The following is a 17,051-nucleotide window of genomic DNA, read 5'->3' as shown; positions in this document are numbered from 1 at the left end:
GGCTACTATCATAATATTGTGCTTTGTTTGATGTTTGATACACAATTATTCAACCAAAAAGCCTTTTTGCCTTGTCACTTTTTAGAAGATGATGATTCTTTGCTCGTCTGGCAGCAGATCACAGATCATGCAGCTATCTTCTATAATTCTATGAGAATGACCAGTTTCTCTAAAAAATTCAGTCTTTGAATAATAGGCTGTTTAGCTAAATTCTAATTCCTTGTTTATGTTGGTATCTTCCATTTTGGGTTTGATCTATATCTAAATGATAATCAAGTTTTTTTCTTTCTCATTATTTAGTCATTGCTAAGGTAACTGCTAACTACCATTAGCAGATCAATGGGAAAAAGCTAAATTATTTTACAACGAATTATCTTATGCTACAAAATTATAAAACCCTCTCACTAATGATAAACCCAACAAACAGTCCCTAGAATCCTTTAGGCGCACACCTGACACAGAGGATTGCAGATGTACAGCTACTTGATTACACGGATGAAATTCTGTTTACTAATGAAGCTAGTACGTACTATCATTAACAAACGTGAAGCAGTCAAACAGAGAATGTCTGTCTGTGTAATGATAATAAAATTAAATGACTATCAGCTCGAAAGAAGAGGGAGAGCACGAAGTCTTTTATTCTAAAGAAAGAGAAAGTTATGATTTGTTTACTCATTCCATTGACTCTTAATAACCTCTAATTACATATTATGAACAAGGAATGCAAAAGACGAGGCACCCACGATCATCTTCATTACTGTACTGGTGTTTGTATATAAACCATTTTGCATTTGTTTCTTCTCCAAGTCTTAATCTTGCTACTTGCATTTTCTTTTGCCCTCATTTCTGAGATTAATAATTCTTTTATGCAAATGGAATTTCAATTCCAGCATAAAGTGAGCAAACTGAAACAGACATGTGATAAGGTGAAGAGCAGCAGCAAAACTCCCACCAAGAATAAGTTTGTGGGTGTCAGGCAGAGACCGTCAGGGAAATGGGTTGCAGAAATCAAAAACACTACTCAGAAGATAAGGATTTGGTTAGGCACCTTTGACACAGCTGAGGAGGCTGCTCGGGCTTATGATGAAGCCGCTTGCCTCCTTCGCGGTTCCAACACACGAACCAATTTTGTCAATACTCCATCCTCAAGCAATGCCAACTCTGCTCTCTCTCGTAGAATCAGAAACCTAGTCAATCAGAAAAAGAGCTTGATCAGAAACAACAACCAGTCACCTCCAACTCCTCCAATAATCACATCAAGCATAAAGGCAGCTGATAATGTTGCAAATGCTAGCTTGGTTCTCAGCCAAGCCGTCAGTTTTACAGGTCAATTACTGGATGAAAATGCATATAGGCCAGATGTAAGTGGACAATTTGATTGCTCGTGGGCATTTCCCCAGCAGTTCCCTCCTCCGATTCCTGATGATGATTTGGAAATGTTCACAAAACAGCTCACCTTCACAACATCGATTGAAGCAGGAGGGATGATGAGCAATGCCAATGAGGTAGCTATGCTAGAATTCGAGCGCATGAAGGTAGAGAGGCAAATATCAGCATCACTCTATGCAATGAATGGAGTGAATGATTACCTGCAGAGTGTTTTCAATGCATGCGACTCAAACGATGATCCTGCTACACCTAGCTGGGACCCTCCCATGCTCTATCATAATTTTTGCCTTGGTTAAATGTTTGGTTGTTTTTCCTACATTGTACCAGTTTTCTCTTTAATTCATGGATTTTTTCCTGCTACATATGTATAGCCACTGGGAAACATAGAAAGACAGTATCTCCCAAAATATGACAGCAAGCGCTGTTGATCATCTAAAACCAGGTTCATTGCTTGTTTGCTTCCTTCTAGTTTGTAATTTAATTTCTTCAAAGTAAGGGAGTTGCAATTAGGGAATATGTGAATTTTTACAGTAGATCTAAATGTATTATGTTCTCATTTATGGATGGGCTGATATTTATTTCTGTTCTCACTGTTATTCCCCCCCCCCCCCCCCCCCCTGATTTCCAAACATTCCCATTTCATGGTTGAGCGGGGAGTTACACAACAGAATGATACCTGCAAGCAGATTGTCGTTTTTTTTGTTAACAAACTAGGTTTCTAGGTAGTCACAATTTCACATTATTGTCAAGAAACAAACATAGTACCAGCATATTACTCTGTAGCACTTACAAGTTGCTATCTTGTCTGAGAGAACATACCTTCACCAAACTTACCTTGACCAAAGCAGCTGTAAATGAGAGAACATCAAATCAAGTGTGTCCTGCATCAGAAATTCCATTCAACAGCCTCAATAAAAAGAAAGCTTACATGCTGAAAAGCTAAACCCTTTGTACTATAGAGTTGAAATCTAGGCGTAAGTGAAAAGATTAGTTAGAATAGAACAGAATTAGACACTTTGCAGGAGAAAAAACATGATTTACATTGGCTTAATACTGCGATGGATGAATTAAGAGAGCCTGCATATGTTAGGATAGACTCACATAAAAAAACATGAGGTGGGAGGAAGTAAATTTAGAGAAACAACTACTACTAGTTTAAATGATGACTTTGTCATGAAACAGATACTACATTTGAGGAAAATCATTCAGTTCAACAAGACGGACATGTATCCACTACAGGAGTTGATATTCTATAATTTCATTGCATGGAGCACTAAAAGATTAACACTTTGAAAAATTTATAGTCAACACAGTGACTAGGGCATTCAACACATCCTCTCCATGATTATCATGAAAATTCACATTAGTATTCTTCCTCTTCATCTTCATCATCCACTCCTTCAGCTCCAACTTCTTCATAATCTTTCTCAAGAGCAGCCAGATCTTCACGGGCTTCAGAAAACTCTCCCTCTTCCATGCCTTCACCAACATACCAATGAACAAATGCTCTCTTGGCATACATGAGATCAAATTTGTGGTCAATCCGTGAGAAAACTTCTGCTACAGCAGTGTTGTTGCTGATCATACACACAGCTCGTTGCACCTTGGCAAGATCACCTCCTGGTACAACTGTTGGAGGCTCATAGTTGATACCACATTTGAAGCCAGTTGGACACCTGCAGAAACAAAAGAGGAGTAAAAACACTGAAATCCTCTGTTTATTTAAAAATTGATGCTAATCTTGAAGCATTTACCAGTCAACAAACTGAACGGTCCTTTTGGTTTTGATGGTAGCAACAGCGGCATTAACATCCTTAGGCACAACATCTCCCCTGTACATGAGGCAGCAGGCCATGTACTTTCCATGCCTTGGATCACATTTAGCCATCATGCTGGAGGGCTCAAAAACTGCGTTGGTAATCTCAGGGATGGAAAGCTGCTCATGATATGCTTTCTCAGCGGAGATGACAGGGGCATAAGATGAAAGCATGAAGTGAATCCGGGGGTAAGGCACCAAATTGGTCTGGAATTCAGTAATGTCAACATTGATGGCTCCATCAAACCTTAAGGAAGTTGTCAAGGACGATATGATCTGAGATATTAGACGGTTCAAGTTGGTGTAGGTCGGCCTTTCAATATCCAATGATTTACGACAGATGTCATAGATAGCTTCGTTGTCCAATAGCACAGAAACGTCAGTGTGTTCGAGCAGGGCATGGGTGGAGAGGACACTGTTATAAGGTTCAACAACTGCTGTTGAAACCTGGCATTAGAAACCAATTGGTTAATCATGAAACAAATACTACACTCGTAGTTTATGTAGGTACTAAAAACACAAAGAAGAGGAAACACATGGAAAAGGTAGGAACCTGAGGTGAAGGATAAATGGTGAAGCCGAGCTTAGACTTCTTTCCATAATCAACAGATAAGCGTTCCAACAACAAAGAGCCTAAACCAGAACCGGTACCGCCACCCACGGCATTAAAGACCAAGAAGCCTTGTAAGCCAGTGCAGTTGTCAGCCAGTTTCCGGATTCGGTCAAGACACAAGTCCACAATTTCTTTGCCAACTGCAATTGTAAAATTAATCAATACAAGTAGTCCGTGGTAGTAGTAGATTAAGATTAAGAATAAGAATTATGAAACAAATTAAAAAAAAAAATAAAAGGTGTAAGATTCGGTTACCAGTATAATGGCCCCTAGCAAAGTTGTTGGCAGCATCCTCCTTTCCAGAAATAAGCTGCTCAGGATGAAAAAGCTGGCGATAGGTGCCGGTTCGAACCTCGTCAATGACAGTGGGTTCGAGATCGACGAAGATGGCTCGAGGGACATGTTTGCCAGCGCTGGTCTCGCTAAAGAATGTGTTAAAAGCATCATGCCCAACACCTACTGTGCTATCACTGCATATGCATTTATATTCACCCAGCAACAACAACAACAACAACAACAGCAACAACAACAACAACAACAACAGCAACAACAACTGATTTCGTCAATTCCAATTTTGGTAAATTATATTCCTAGATCGAATAAATAAACATGGAAGATGAAATTGAAAAAACAAGCAAAGCATACCTTGGCATCAAACCATCAGGTTGAATGCCATGTTCAAGGCAATAAAGCTCCCAACACGAATTACCAACTTGGATACCGGCTTGACCTATGTGTATGCTTATTATCTCTCTCATCTCTTTCTATTTTGTTATTCACTATCAACTATAAATCACTCAAGATCCCTCTTCTTCTTTCTACTCTACTTTGCCTTTCCGATATTTTATTTCCGACTTGATTATAACAGCTACGACTCCTTTCTTTCCTTTTTATCATTTATTATTTTATTTATTTTTATATTTTTCTTTTTTGAACGGGATTATTTATTTTTATATTGTCACAAACCCAACCGACGGACGTTGGATTTTTTTTTTACGACTATTCTTCCTCTTTTGGTTTTGGCTATTCTTTTTTCTATCAGATTCAGATCTTACAGCCCATATTGCCTGCTCCATTTTACACTCTTCTTAATACATCCGTTTCACTAAAACATTTAACTAACTAATAACTATTAAATATGATCAATACTATTTTCCTTTCTCTATAATTTGTAATTCTTATTTTATATAGTATATAGTTAGCAACGCACTTATCGTCCTTATTGCCTAAAATATTGTGTCAACTACAAGTGTTATTATTTTTAATATAATGAAACTACGTACATATGTTGATATACAACAATCCCAACAAATAAAGATGTGTCACACCTTTTTATTTGTACTTTAAAACAAACATTATTTGAGTATATTTTCATTCTCATTTAGAAGGTATATTATATACTTATATTACTTCATTTAATGCTATCATGTAGAGGACACCTACGTCTAAACCAAACACTGTACATTTATTTTATTAAAATAAAAATAAAACTCTTTAATATCTCCAATTATCCATTTAATATTATGGTTAATAATCCTATGAGTTATACAACGGCTTGAATAAGTATTTTCATTCCTATTTTAGTCTAATAACAATTGCGGAACAAAAATCTATTAGCTTTATTAAGAAGAGACAAGAAAACAAAACCAAAAAAGAACAACAGTGATGGTAGGATGAAAGAGTAGGACCCGGGCGCCATATGGCGCCAGCAATAAACGGGCCCCCGCTGCTCACAAATCAATCTCAAATGAATTGGGCCAACCCACTGTGACTTTCACTAAAAGGACCTTTCAAAAGATAAAGAGTAAAATTGATCCAAACAGAGTGGATACAACTCTACAGCACCTAGCTAACATGATACTAATCACAATATTTTTATTCCCTCAATCAGCAATTACAAAAATGCTGCCTTTATCAATTAATAATACACTAATACTCTTTTTAGACACGAGTAATACTATTTTATTATTGCCCATATACTCCCATGCACGTGTGGTCCTCGCTTAATTTAGTATCTTAGGATTATGATTATATAGTTGTAATTAGTTAGTTATTGTGATGCCTTTCATTAATTAGTACTCTATATATTATTACGATTGACTAATGACAACATGCTAAACAGTGATTATGATTAACGATTATAATTTGATAAATGCATGTGATTTGGTATACACTTTGTATTTTACAGCTTACATAAGTTGGCAGTGACCAATGACCATTACAGTACAGTAGTTAACAAGTGGCGCTCACATACTTAATACTGTCATTTAAAACCAACTGCAAGTGGTCAGGACTCTTATGGTTCATGATCATTACTTCATCAGGTGATAACAAAAGGCCCAATAAGCAATTTTCTGAATTCCAATCTCAAAAGGCCCAATGAAGTTCGGGCTTAACTTCTTCGTTACACCCCACCAAATCGCTTCATGCGTGCCTTCAATGGCCCAAACCTTTACCACATAATTATGCATTTATGATGTATGAGGTGTTGTTAGATTTATCTTGACATCCATCCTTATATATATATATATATATTTTTTATTATTATTATAAAATACAAGCGACACTTGTCATTACGCGAAAAGAATACTAGGAAAAGAAGGGGTAAGAGTTGCGCAAGTGTGTGGATGGTGTCGAGTAAGTTAAAAAAAAAGGTAGAGGTGTAGAATAGTTGAGGTGTGAGATTATTTTTGGGTGGTACTGAGTGGGGCTGAGGCCTCAGCTTCCTGATCTGTCCACATACCAGATGATGATGATGATACAGTAATAATAACTAATAAGCCATTATCTCTCTCTTTCTCATTCTCATTCTCATTCTCATCTGTCATTTCCTTTGGCATCTAATACATACAAATTACTTTTACTCTGTTTCAAAGAAGCTGAAGACCTCCATTTGTAAATATAAAATTAAGGGTAAATGGGAGAGGAGAAAAGCAGCACAGTATCAGTATGGAAGACAGTGAAGCCCTTTGTGAATGGAGGTGCCTCCGGTATGCTTGCTACTTGTGTCATTCAGCCCATTGATATGGTCAAGGTACCCCTTTTTATTTTAAATTTAAATTTAATGTTTATTGCATGATTAAAGATCAATTACCCAATTAATTAAGCAAGCTGACTGGATCAATAATGAAATTAAAATAGGTGAGAATTCAGTTGGGACAAGGTTCTGCAGTCCAGGTGACTAAGAATATGCTACGTGATGAGGGTCTTTCTACCTTTTACAAGGTTAATTACTTCTTCAACTCATATTCATTACCATCTGATCTACTTCTACTTGTATACTTGTATTGTTTATACTAGTAGTAGTGTCACACTCACTCGCCCTTACAAACTAAGTACTGCTTATGCCAATATTTCACTACTTCAAACAAAAACCCCACATTATATCAGACTAATGCAGCTAATTAGTTAAAAGAGTTGATGATCGATCTGTTATAAATCATGTCTGAGTTCTCCTAACTGTATAAACACATTGTATGTATGTTTGTGTATGTGAATATTGCTTAATAAATAACTACTCGAGAGAGTATGGGATCGGATATAAATGAAGATATATGTGACAAAGTGTGAGTATCATAGGGGTGGTATTGTTAGGAAGGATTGAAGGAATTAGTGTATGATATTAAATGCTTACTTTGATATGGATTCTTCCCACCACAATGATCGATGCGTGCAGTACATTTGCATCAGGAAGTTGAACATACACGTACTATTTATGGATTACTTAGTTGGGGTACTACAATTACATCATGCTTAGCTTTAGTTTCTGTTATCCAACTTCTGAGCGTAAATTAAACTATTAACGTGACAACTAAATCCAGGGGTCATATTACAGCCTTCTCTTAATGTAGCCTAATTACAAGTTTACATCCCCTGCTTCAATTCAGTTGAAACATGCACATAATCCTAACAAGTAGTAGGAGAAAGAATACGTTTCTGTTACCAAGTTCTACTCCTTACCCTATCAGCCTAATTTTTAATGCGCTACTCATCTTAATTTTTGTACTTTTATTTTGGAGGCTACAGGGTCTATCCGCAGGTTTGCTAAGGCAAGCCACTTATACAACTGCCCGTCTTGGATCTTTCAGGTCAGTCTCTCGATTTCCAGCAGTCCATCGTCTTTTGCTGAATTAAACTTCTCTCTTAATCATTCCTCTGCCAAGCAGCAAGCAAGTCTTATATGAACCATAGCATAGTACTACTCATTTTTGGGTTGTGTCCAAAATGACTGACCACCTAACTTCACCCCCCCAACTTAGCCGGTTTCACTTGTTTTTCATTATAATTAGGATTTTGACCAACAAAGCACTTGCTGCTAATGACGGGAAGCCTCTACCCCTATATCAAAAGGCATTGTGTGGTTTGAGTGCTGGTGCTATTGGAGCATGTATTGGTAGCCCAGCAGACTTAGCGCTGATCCGCATGCAAGCTGATGCAACCTTACCACTGGCACAACGACGTCACTACAAAAACGCATTCCATGCACTCGTCCGCATTGTTGCTGATGAAGGGGTTTTGGCACTATGGAAAGGAGCTGCCCCTACAATCGTCAGAGCCATGGCGCTTAACATGGGTATGCTTGCCTCCTATGACCAAAGTGTCGAATTTTTCCGGGATTCCCTTGGTTTAACAGAAACTTCCACGGTGTTAGGTAAATTACTTGGTCGCCAACTTTATGATCTGATCTACATATTTAGTTGAATCCCATAGGTAATAACTTCCAATTTTTATTGCTATATATCGGTTCAGGAGCCAGTGCAGTGTCTGGTTTCTTTGCCTCGGCCTGCAGTTTGCCATTTGACTATGTTAAAACACAAATACAAAAAATGCAACCAGATGCAGAGGGCAAGTACCCTTATACAAGTTCATTAGATTGTGCCATGAAGACCTTGAAATCTGGGGGGCCACTCAAATTCTATACCGGCTTCCCTGTTTATTGTGTTCGAATTGCACCCCACGCTATGGTGAGTTACTAACTTCTTCACACCTCCTCCCAGGGATGAGTGCCCTCTTTTTGCACAAATCCCTTTCCTTCATCTTCATCGCATTGCATTTGATTTGTTATACTAAGCTAAGTTAGCTAACTGCTTCTAATATGCTGTGCAATTTTATGCAGTTGACCTTAATTTTCCTCCATCAAATCCAGAAGTTTGAGACTTCCGTGGGACTGTAATACCTATGCATTTATGATTGACATTATAGAAGGGTTGAAGCGACAGTTCCAGCAATTTTGCTGTCTCAACATTTCTGCTCCTCGGAGTTTCAAAGATGAGACTGCCAAGTAATTTGAAGGAAAATAATAGTACTTCGTATGATAAATAATAGGATACCTGCAGCATGGATCTTTCCGCAATTCATAGTTTAGTCTTTTGCTTATAAATTATAGAATAACCATGCTCTGTGCTGCTTGTAACAAGGATTGAGTCATGACCTTTCTTTTTTCACATTCTGACCCCTTATTCTGGTGCTCATTCCTCAACAATGCACAATCATATGTTGGACAACATAGCACTTCTCCGAGTAATAACTCTATACTACTGCTAAAGTGCAAAACGTATCATTTGAAACACTAAATATTATCTGTAACAACGTGAACACCATGCATGTGTATTTACAGATTTTAAATAGGCAACATGTTCATATACAAGGTGCCCAGAAATATGCTGAAGTAGGATTGATTATTCTAAATCGCCCAAGTTAAAAAAACAAATCCGTACAGCTAACTAAAAAAACAAATCACTCGGAAATAAGAAGCCAAAATTAACGCTAATATAAGTATATAACAGCAAAATCGCATAAGGAAAAAAAAGAGAGAGAATTTTACATGGAAAAGCAAAAAATTTACACTGTGAATCACCAATAGATACGCAGATTATTCAAGCTTATCATGTTATGGAGTAACATTTTGTCACAATAGAACATTCTTAAAATCTTCACAATGAATATCTTCATAGTAAGATGTTGTATGCCAAATTTCAGGATGTACACATTCCTACTTTGCCCTGCAAAGAATAAGCAACAATTAGCGCCATACATAACATCAAATCCTCAAGCGTACATACAAAAACCTTCCATATCATCAATTTGACATCCAATTTGAAATCTTGTCAATGTAGAACTCTGAATCATGATTTTAATTATTATTTTCTTTTCTTAAACAAAATAATTCTTGGCATTCGAAGTAACAAATTCAATATCGGGATTCGAGAACAAGAGATCCACTCATCTACATTCCACACACCTCAGATCAGAGGTAAGCAGTAGCACGCTTGCCTCTTTAACCATTAACTGTTGTCATATAAGAGCTAGTTGGATCGCTAAAATGACTAAGCATATGTTGACAAAACATTTTTAACTTCAAATTCAAAATTGTTGTGGATGTCAATTAGCTGTATTGGTTAAAGTCTTGGTGGGTGCTACCAAATCTTATCTACATAGTACATACTAACCTATATGGTTCTTTCTACACCAAAAATGACTTTAAAAGTGTTGAAATTAAGCATCAATGGTTCACATATGAATCAACTGGTTGTGCACACATGAACTCAAAGCCCATCAATCAAGCATTGTCTCCTAATACATGGAGGCACAACCCCACTAATTCCATAACAGCTGAAAATCAGTTGAAAGCTTTATGGATGATCTGCATTTCTTCTCCCAAATATATATTTTCTACTGCAAGTCCCACAGCATGCAATTATAAAGACATTTCCTTCTCTTATCAGGTTAAACAGGTTCCAATAACAGATGAGGAAAGTTAAACTATCTAGTAAATCGCATATCTTGGGAAGGCCTAAAACTGTTTGGTAACTTCGGTTGTAAGAGGTTTTTCCCAAAAGTCACTTTTGTCAAACAAATAAATGAGGAGTTTGCTACCTTCCCACAGTACAACTTCCAGCAAATTTCATGCCTACCACTATTAAGAAATACAGTCGTTTGATTGAACCTTATATGAGCAGTATCATTGGTAACCAAGATATCAAGTACACAAGGAATCTTGGAGCTATAATGCATTTAGATTTTAAGTAGCAATCCCTAAAAGCAAGACAACTACAAGACGGGAATATGAGATAATTACAACACACTCCCTAGTCCCTATTTATATAACAACTAATGTTTCAACATACAAGTATCAGTTTAATGTAAGATTTATCTACCATGTACCTACAAGGCTGCAATGCCATTAATAGAGTTTAAACTCCATAAGTTTTTAAATAGGATACAAGATTGTCTTTGTCAAGTCAATGTTTGCTGCATGTTATATATTCTCTTTTGATGCGTGAGGTTAGTCCATGAGACTTCTAGGGGCTTCTAGGGCAGAGGGAATGTAACAAGAATAATCTAGTGCCTAAAAATACCATCTCTATAAAAAATATGCCAAGCGAACTGCCAATAACACAGAGAAATGGAAAAATTCAAAGGAACATTCGTGCCAAAATTTGGGCAATTGTAACGATGTCACCTTGTAATATAAGAATCATCTGCAGTATTCACGACGATTGCATCGCCAGTCACGATGAATGGAGGAGCCTGGATTTAAAGAGATTAGGTAAAATGGTGAATCAAATGCAAGCCTGTCTTATAAAAACAGCAAAGAAATAAACAAGACAATAGAAAAGGCAGAATACAGGCTGAGATGCAAGAGAATTGGACTTGAACAAGAAAAAACATTATATATTGACTTAGCAACTTTAGAAAACTAATGTAAGAATCAATTATAAATCACATCATAATTTAAGCAAGAGTCATATCTAGCAAGCATCTTTCGAACCCATTTGAAAATAACCTCTATTGCTTAATTCTAATTGGATTAAAGTCCATTAGACCAATGGAGAAGCTCACAGATAACACAAATAGTATGTCATTGACCAAATTGATTTAGTATCCTAGGCAGTCTAGCAACATTCATGCCAATAAATGAACCATCATCATTAATCATAATCAGCAAGACAGCATATTATCCCCAATTAGAAAGGAGAAGAACCTAAATCATAACCCAAAGGCTCAAACATGATTAATTATTATGTAAAATAGTACCCAGTATAGATGTGATCATTGGCATGACACAGGGGCATAGCCTTAGTGCCCAAAAAAATTCATTAATTCTTAACAACGAAAGTTCGTTCTACATTAATTGATACTAATTCTTAACCAGGTTGTAGTTTTTGGTGACAAAATGAGAGAAGGCTTAAGTTTGATGCATAAATTTAACAGCACCTTTTTTTTTTTTTTTTTTTTTTTAAGGAAACAGTTATCTGAAATTCATATGCCTCACATTTGAATTAAATTGTAATTCAAATTCACAAAATCTAAATGTCATCAAGATATTAGAATTAGAAATGAAAATACAATGGGAAATTCTCAATGGTAACCTAAACAATTGCTACACTGAAATGGTAATCCTTGTTTTTATTTATTTCACAAAATGACCCTAATTATAATTTTTTTTCTCACCTATGACATTAGAAGCAAGAGCTCGACGTCATAATCTCTGAAAGAATCCAGAGGTCGATACAAATGTCAACGTGGGAGCGGGAAAGCTCCCAAAACCACAAGGCCGGGGTATCATATTAATGTATCCTAACATCAGAGAAAAACTAATGTAACTAAAGCAATTGTGCACTCCCTTGGATCAGTGAGTCAGGGACAGAAAATTAGGAATGGGCTAGGGGCCACTTCAGCATAGGTCATGCTCCATAATGAATCAATGATTCTGATATATTATCCCCAATTCAACTGTAAGCTCTTAACCGTAAGCTGGGGAAACAAAATATGCAGCCTAAGCTCTTAACCGTAAGAGCCAAGGAAGTACAGTTTAATCTAATTACCCTTATACCCAACTCTTGATCTATTAGTGGTATAAAAAATGTTATGTGACAGGTATTTAGAACTTGAAAGTTCTCATATGTTATGTTTATTTGAACCTGCTATGATTTGAAGTTGCCACAAAAAAAGTCACTAACTCTACAGTATAAGCCTATCAATCAAAAAATAAAAACAATATATATTTACTTACAAGAACTGTCAGGCCATTATCCAGTAAAACCTTTTTGTACCTGCAAAAGAGCCGAGAAAGAAATGATAAAGTCTACAAATGAGTGAGAAAAGAGAGCAGATTAAAGCTTTTTGAAGGCAACATATAAAAAATCATAGCACTTTTTTTTACTACCACAGTAGATTTCAAAAGTCAATCTGAAAATAGGTTATACTAAAGATACTCTACAAAAGGTGCATGTTCACAAATAAGTACCAGTGTACCACAGTAAAAAATGAACTAGTGGAAGAATAAAACTGACAGTACCACGACTTCTGCCCTCTATCCTTTCACTGAAATAACATTAGTGAGCCATTAATAATGCACTTATTGAATGAGATACTAGGAATACAAACATGCAGCAACAATTTCAACACAGTTGCTACTCATCATTATATGCAGAATTTCATAATCTTCAGATCAAAGCACCCATATTAATTGTATGTAAGGAATCATCTAATGGCAGGATGAAAAGTGCATCAACCTCATTAATCTAGAATTTGAAAGTCAATTTAATATAGCCCAAGAAAAATCTGATATTTAACGGTGCTTGACCAGTAGTTAATTTGCTTTTAGTGTTTTAGTGTTTGGTATAAAGTTGTATTACTCTTATACCTTTTTTTTGAAGTAAAACTCTTAATTATTAATAACAATAAAATAAAATAACAAACAAGCAAGAAATTCAACTTGATTCTCTCTTTGCAAATAACCTAAACAGATAAACATGAATGATGAAACTTAACTACTGATGTAAGACAAAAGACACAAGGCTAAAAACTGAGCATAAAACTAGTCGGGGAAAACTTTATATAGAAAGGTCAAGATCAGTAGAAGCATACTGAGGATTCACGGAGAGGCCCTTCATAGGAGCTTGAGCTTCAACAACTGTGCATGTAACACGATAAGGTACTGTTGTGGACATCGGTCTCCCGTCATAATACTGCACTCTAACTGTCATATCCTCTGCATCATCAAATGAACATATCATGGATCTATGGATAATGATCGTAGAATAATGAGTGATTGTTCTTCAGAAATTTTGTAAAGGAAATTAGGGGCCTTAAAGGGAAGTAATGAATGTCTGCAGTACATAGCTAATATCAGATGCATACTACTCATGCTTACAACTTTCCCGAGGTCACTGTATATTCTTCCTCTGCCCATCCATAATAATTTTTTTCCAAAGACTGAAATCATATAACAAAAGTTTGGTGATTTCTAAAATGTACAACAGACCACACAATATTAACCCCCTTAATAATGATCTAGATTTTCCTTCTTTTTGTTCACACAAGCCCCTGTCATCCGCTGCTCTGTAGCAATATCCATCTCTATGGGCTAAATCTTAAGAGCCTGTCTTAACATTAAAGATATTAGGCCCCTAGATTGGTTTCAAGAACTTTTAGAGGGATCTGAAAGTATATCTTCTCAACTTCACTAAAATAGATGGCATGGAAAGATTATTTAAGCATATGCGCACAAATCATCAACCCTCATCGTCCTTGATAAATTTAGTTAGCTAAAAATTTGGTAATTATAAATGAATAAATCATAACAAAGGCTATCAAGAAAGTCAATCAGAAATGAGAAAGAATGGTGAAGATAAAGGAGATGATATGAGGAACACAGCACTGTTAGATTCTATAGCAGGTGAGGAAGGGAAAAAAAAAACAGAGCACCTTTGAGGTAGACAGCATTTTTTCCAAACAATTGTTTTGGCACCTCTAGCTGTTCAAATGTTTCAGGGCTGATGCAAACACAAGAGAGCAACCAGTTTATAGTGTTATAAGTAGGGTAGTTGGATAATTAGAGTTAAAAGGGCAGATAAAATGTTAGGCACACTGACTCTGTCAAGACTACCAAATCTCCCTCAGAATACAAATACTGGAAAGTCTTCTCTTCAACATATACCCCTGCAGAAATGGGATTGTGAATCGTGAGTGAGTGTAGGTGTCCTAAAATGTAGACAGATAGAGAGTAAGATGCGTACTTTCAAGGGATTCATCGGTACGGAATCTTTCAGTAACTTTGTTACCAGTGTCGACATCGCGAAGCTCAACCTGATATAGATAGACAGATCAGTAGAGAATCCAATGAATGAATGAATGAGTGAAAGAAAGCATCCATGATGAACCTGAATGGAGGCCCCTCCTCTGCCATGCTGAGTGTGTTGTGCTTTAATAACCTGAAGAAAGAAGGAATGATACTCCTACTCGGTAATAATGATAACATGGAGAATGAAATAAATCAAAAGTAAAAAAAAAAAGGGAGTACCTGGTAAATGCGGCCTGATAAATAACAATAGAGAGAAGACAGGCGGAATTAGATTGGAATGGTTGAGGTAGCAGCAACAAATAACTGGAGAAATAAACTACCTTTTCTTTGGACAATGTTCCCCGTTCTCACCTGCAAACATTATTCAACTAGTTGATAAATCATAAATCATAAAATGGGATTAATAAACATCGAATCAAAGCTAAGTACCTCGGAGCCGGCCACTTTCACGCCGCGACGCTGATACACAGACCACGGTGAATTGCAATTGCCCAACCCCATCCATGTCGTCGTTGATGATGAATTGCCAAATCGTGCCGTCGTCACTAGGGTTCGTTCCACCAACATTGATGCTTTTTTATTATTATTCATTTTCGCACTGTAACTATAACTATAACTACATCGCCAATGCCGTACCAGGGTTTTCCATTTCTGCATTTTCACTCCGCCTATTCCTTTTCTCTCTCACCCCTTCTCCTTCCCCTTTCCCGACAACTATTTTTCTCTCTCTTTCTTTCTTCAAATACTACTAACACACCAAGTTCATGTTTTATATTAGAATTTTTTTCAATCTTGTTTACCAACTTAACGAACGAGTTTCAACTTAGCTTGTTTGATGTATCAACTACATTAATTAATCTCCTACATACGAACAAATCTTTCCATGAGTTTTCGATATTGGATCCAAAAATCTTCAAAATTGAATCCATTTCATGTATTATAGGCTTATAACCCAAATTGGCTGATAGTGGATATTACATGATTAGTCACTAGACAACGAAAGGTTATCGTTTTATGTAGGCGTTATTTAAAAGTAGCTCAACTAAAGTTTAGAATATTGTACAACTACACAACATCCAACACATTTATTGTCTATATGCAAATAACTTTATTTGATGAAATATTATACACAAACCGGCATAAGACATAAAAGAACATCAATAATAATTCTTCTCAAAGGGCTAGCTATACCGCGCGCATCGCGCGCGTTGGAATCCCTAATTTAAAAAAAAAATGGGAATGTTGCATATTTTCAAGTCTTGTTTGGTTGACAATATGGGGAAGTAGAAATTCATGGGATTTAATAGATTGAGAAGCTGTTTGATTGACAGTTTGACACTTTAAAGAGAAATGGAGGAAGTGGAAATTCATGGAAATTTCAACTTATCTCAAAACAAGGGAATTAAATTACCTAGCCTCCCTGGTCAATCAAAATTCATGGAAATTTTGAATTCTTAATTGTCAACCAAACAAGTTTATGAAATTCCTAGGAATTTTATTGGGAAAATAACTTCCCATGAAATGCAATTTTTTATGGAAATTTAATTTCCATGTCAACTAAACAATACCTTGGTATGTGGTCTAAATCAATATTAAGAAAAAGTCACCAAAACTATATCAATTGTATGTAAGTTTTTTTAAGGTAAGATGAAGGACAACCCTACTTAGACTTCATCAAAGTTAGCCTGACCGATTTTTGGCAGTTTTTTTTTTGTCCGAATGATTTTTTTGGGAGGTGGGTTTGGGAATGTGGTTTTACGCATTTTTAGTTGACCCCGCCCCGAAAGCCCGCACTGTCCGACCATTTTGGACGCAAAAATTCTGGCCCTACCCGAGAAGTGGGCTGATTTTTTTGTCTCGACCCGACCCGGTCCGCCCAATGATCACCTCTAACCCTACTAAAGTATAATTTTACTTATTTGTTTTTTCACATATTTAGCTAGCTCCGCAAGTCGACGTTTGAGAATAGAGGAAGAGGTAAAGGAATCCCCATATTCTCATGCATTTTGTTATTAGTGGGGTTTTCCATTAAACTTTACTTGGTATCGATTACATATAAATTACGTGAAATTGAATATATTATATTTTATCACGTATACGAGTATATATTAATGAAAAATTAATCCCAAGGATTTGGGTGAAAA

At 36.3% G+C, this 17,051-nt stretch overlaps 3 protein-coding genes and 1 pseudogene across 3 annotated transcripts; 2 read left to right on the top strand and 2 right to left on the bottom strand.

Moving 5' to 3' along the window:
- The first annotated feature begins 872 nt into the window (after positions 1 to 872).
- Positions 873 to 1,888, top strand: LOC145575834 (ethylene-responsive transcription factor RAP2-11 pseudogene; annotated as a pseudogene).
- Positions 1,889 to 2,522: 634 nt separating this feature from the next.
- LOC145574097 (tubulin alpha-5 chain-like) lies at positions 2,523 to 4,708 on the bottom strand. The gene is made up of 5 exons (XM_081631834.1): positions 4,464 to 4,708; positions 4,074 to 4,288; positions 3,759 to 3,958; positions 3,144 to 3,652; positions 2,523 to 3,065 (listed from the first exon to the last, which is right to left on the bottom strand). The coding sequence occupies exons 1-5, from the start codon at positions 4,574 to 4,576 to the stop codon at positions 2,753 to 2,755; spliced, it is 1,350 nt and encodes a 449-aa protein (XP_081487960.1). The 5' UTR covers positions 4,577 to 4,708; the 3' UTR covers positions 2,523 to 2,752.
- A 1,847-nt stretch (positions 4,709 to 6,555) lies between these two features.
- On the top strand, positions 6,556 to 9,324 carry LOC145574095 (mitochondrial dicarboxylate/tricarboxylate transporter DTC-like). The gene is made up of 6 exons (XM_081631832.1): positions 6,556 to 6,852; positions 6,960 to 7,043; positions 7,845 to 7,906; positions 8,108 to 8,469; positions 8,568 to 8,782; positions 8,935 to 9,324. The coding sequence occupies exons 1-6, from the start codon at positions 6,736 to 6,738 to the stop codon at positions 8,989 to 8,991; spliced, it is 897 nt and encodes a 298-aa protein (XP_081487958.1). The 5' UTR covers positions 6,556 to 6,735; the 3' UTR covers positions 8,992 to 9,324.
- Positions 9,325 to 9,606: 282 nt separating this feature from the next.
- LOC145574096 (uncharacterized) lies at positions 9,607 to 15,788 on the bottom strand. Its single transcript, XM_081631833.1, has 11 exons — positions 15,337 to 15,788; positions 15,228 to 15,258; positions 15,127 to 15,140; positions 14,987 to 15,037; positions 14,843 to 14,912; positions 14,699 to 14,765; positions 14,532 to 14,599; positions 13,692 to 13,815; positions 12,835 to 12,874; positions 11,281 to 11,348; positions 9,607 to 9,820 (listed from the first exon to the last, which is right to left on the bottom strand). The coding sequence occupies exons 1-11, from the start codon at positions 15,562 to 15,564 to the stop codon at positions 9,811 to 9,813; spliced, it is 771 nt and encodes a 256-aa protein (XP_081487959.1). The 5' UTR covers positions 15,565 to 15,788; the 3' UTR covers positions 9,607 to 9,810.
- Positions 15,789 to 17,051: the final 1,263 nt, after the last annotated feature.

The sequence above is a fragment of the Chenopodium album genome, chromosome 13 (assembly GCF_948465745.1).
Source record: "Chenopodium album chromosome 13, dcCheAlbu1.1, whole genome shotgun sequence".
NCBI lineage: Eukaryota > Viridiplantae > Streptophyta > Magnoliopsida > Caryophyllales > Amaranthaceae > Chenopodium > Chenopodium album.
The sequence above is the reverse complement of the archived record's forward strand: the minus strand, read 5'-3'. Positions and strand labels throughout refer to the sequence as shown.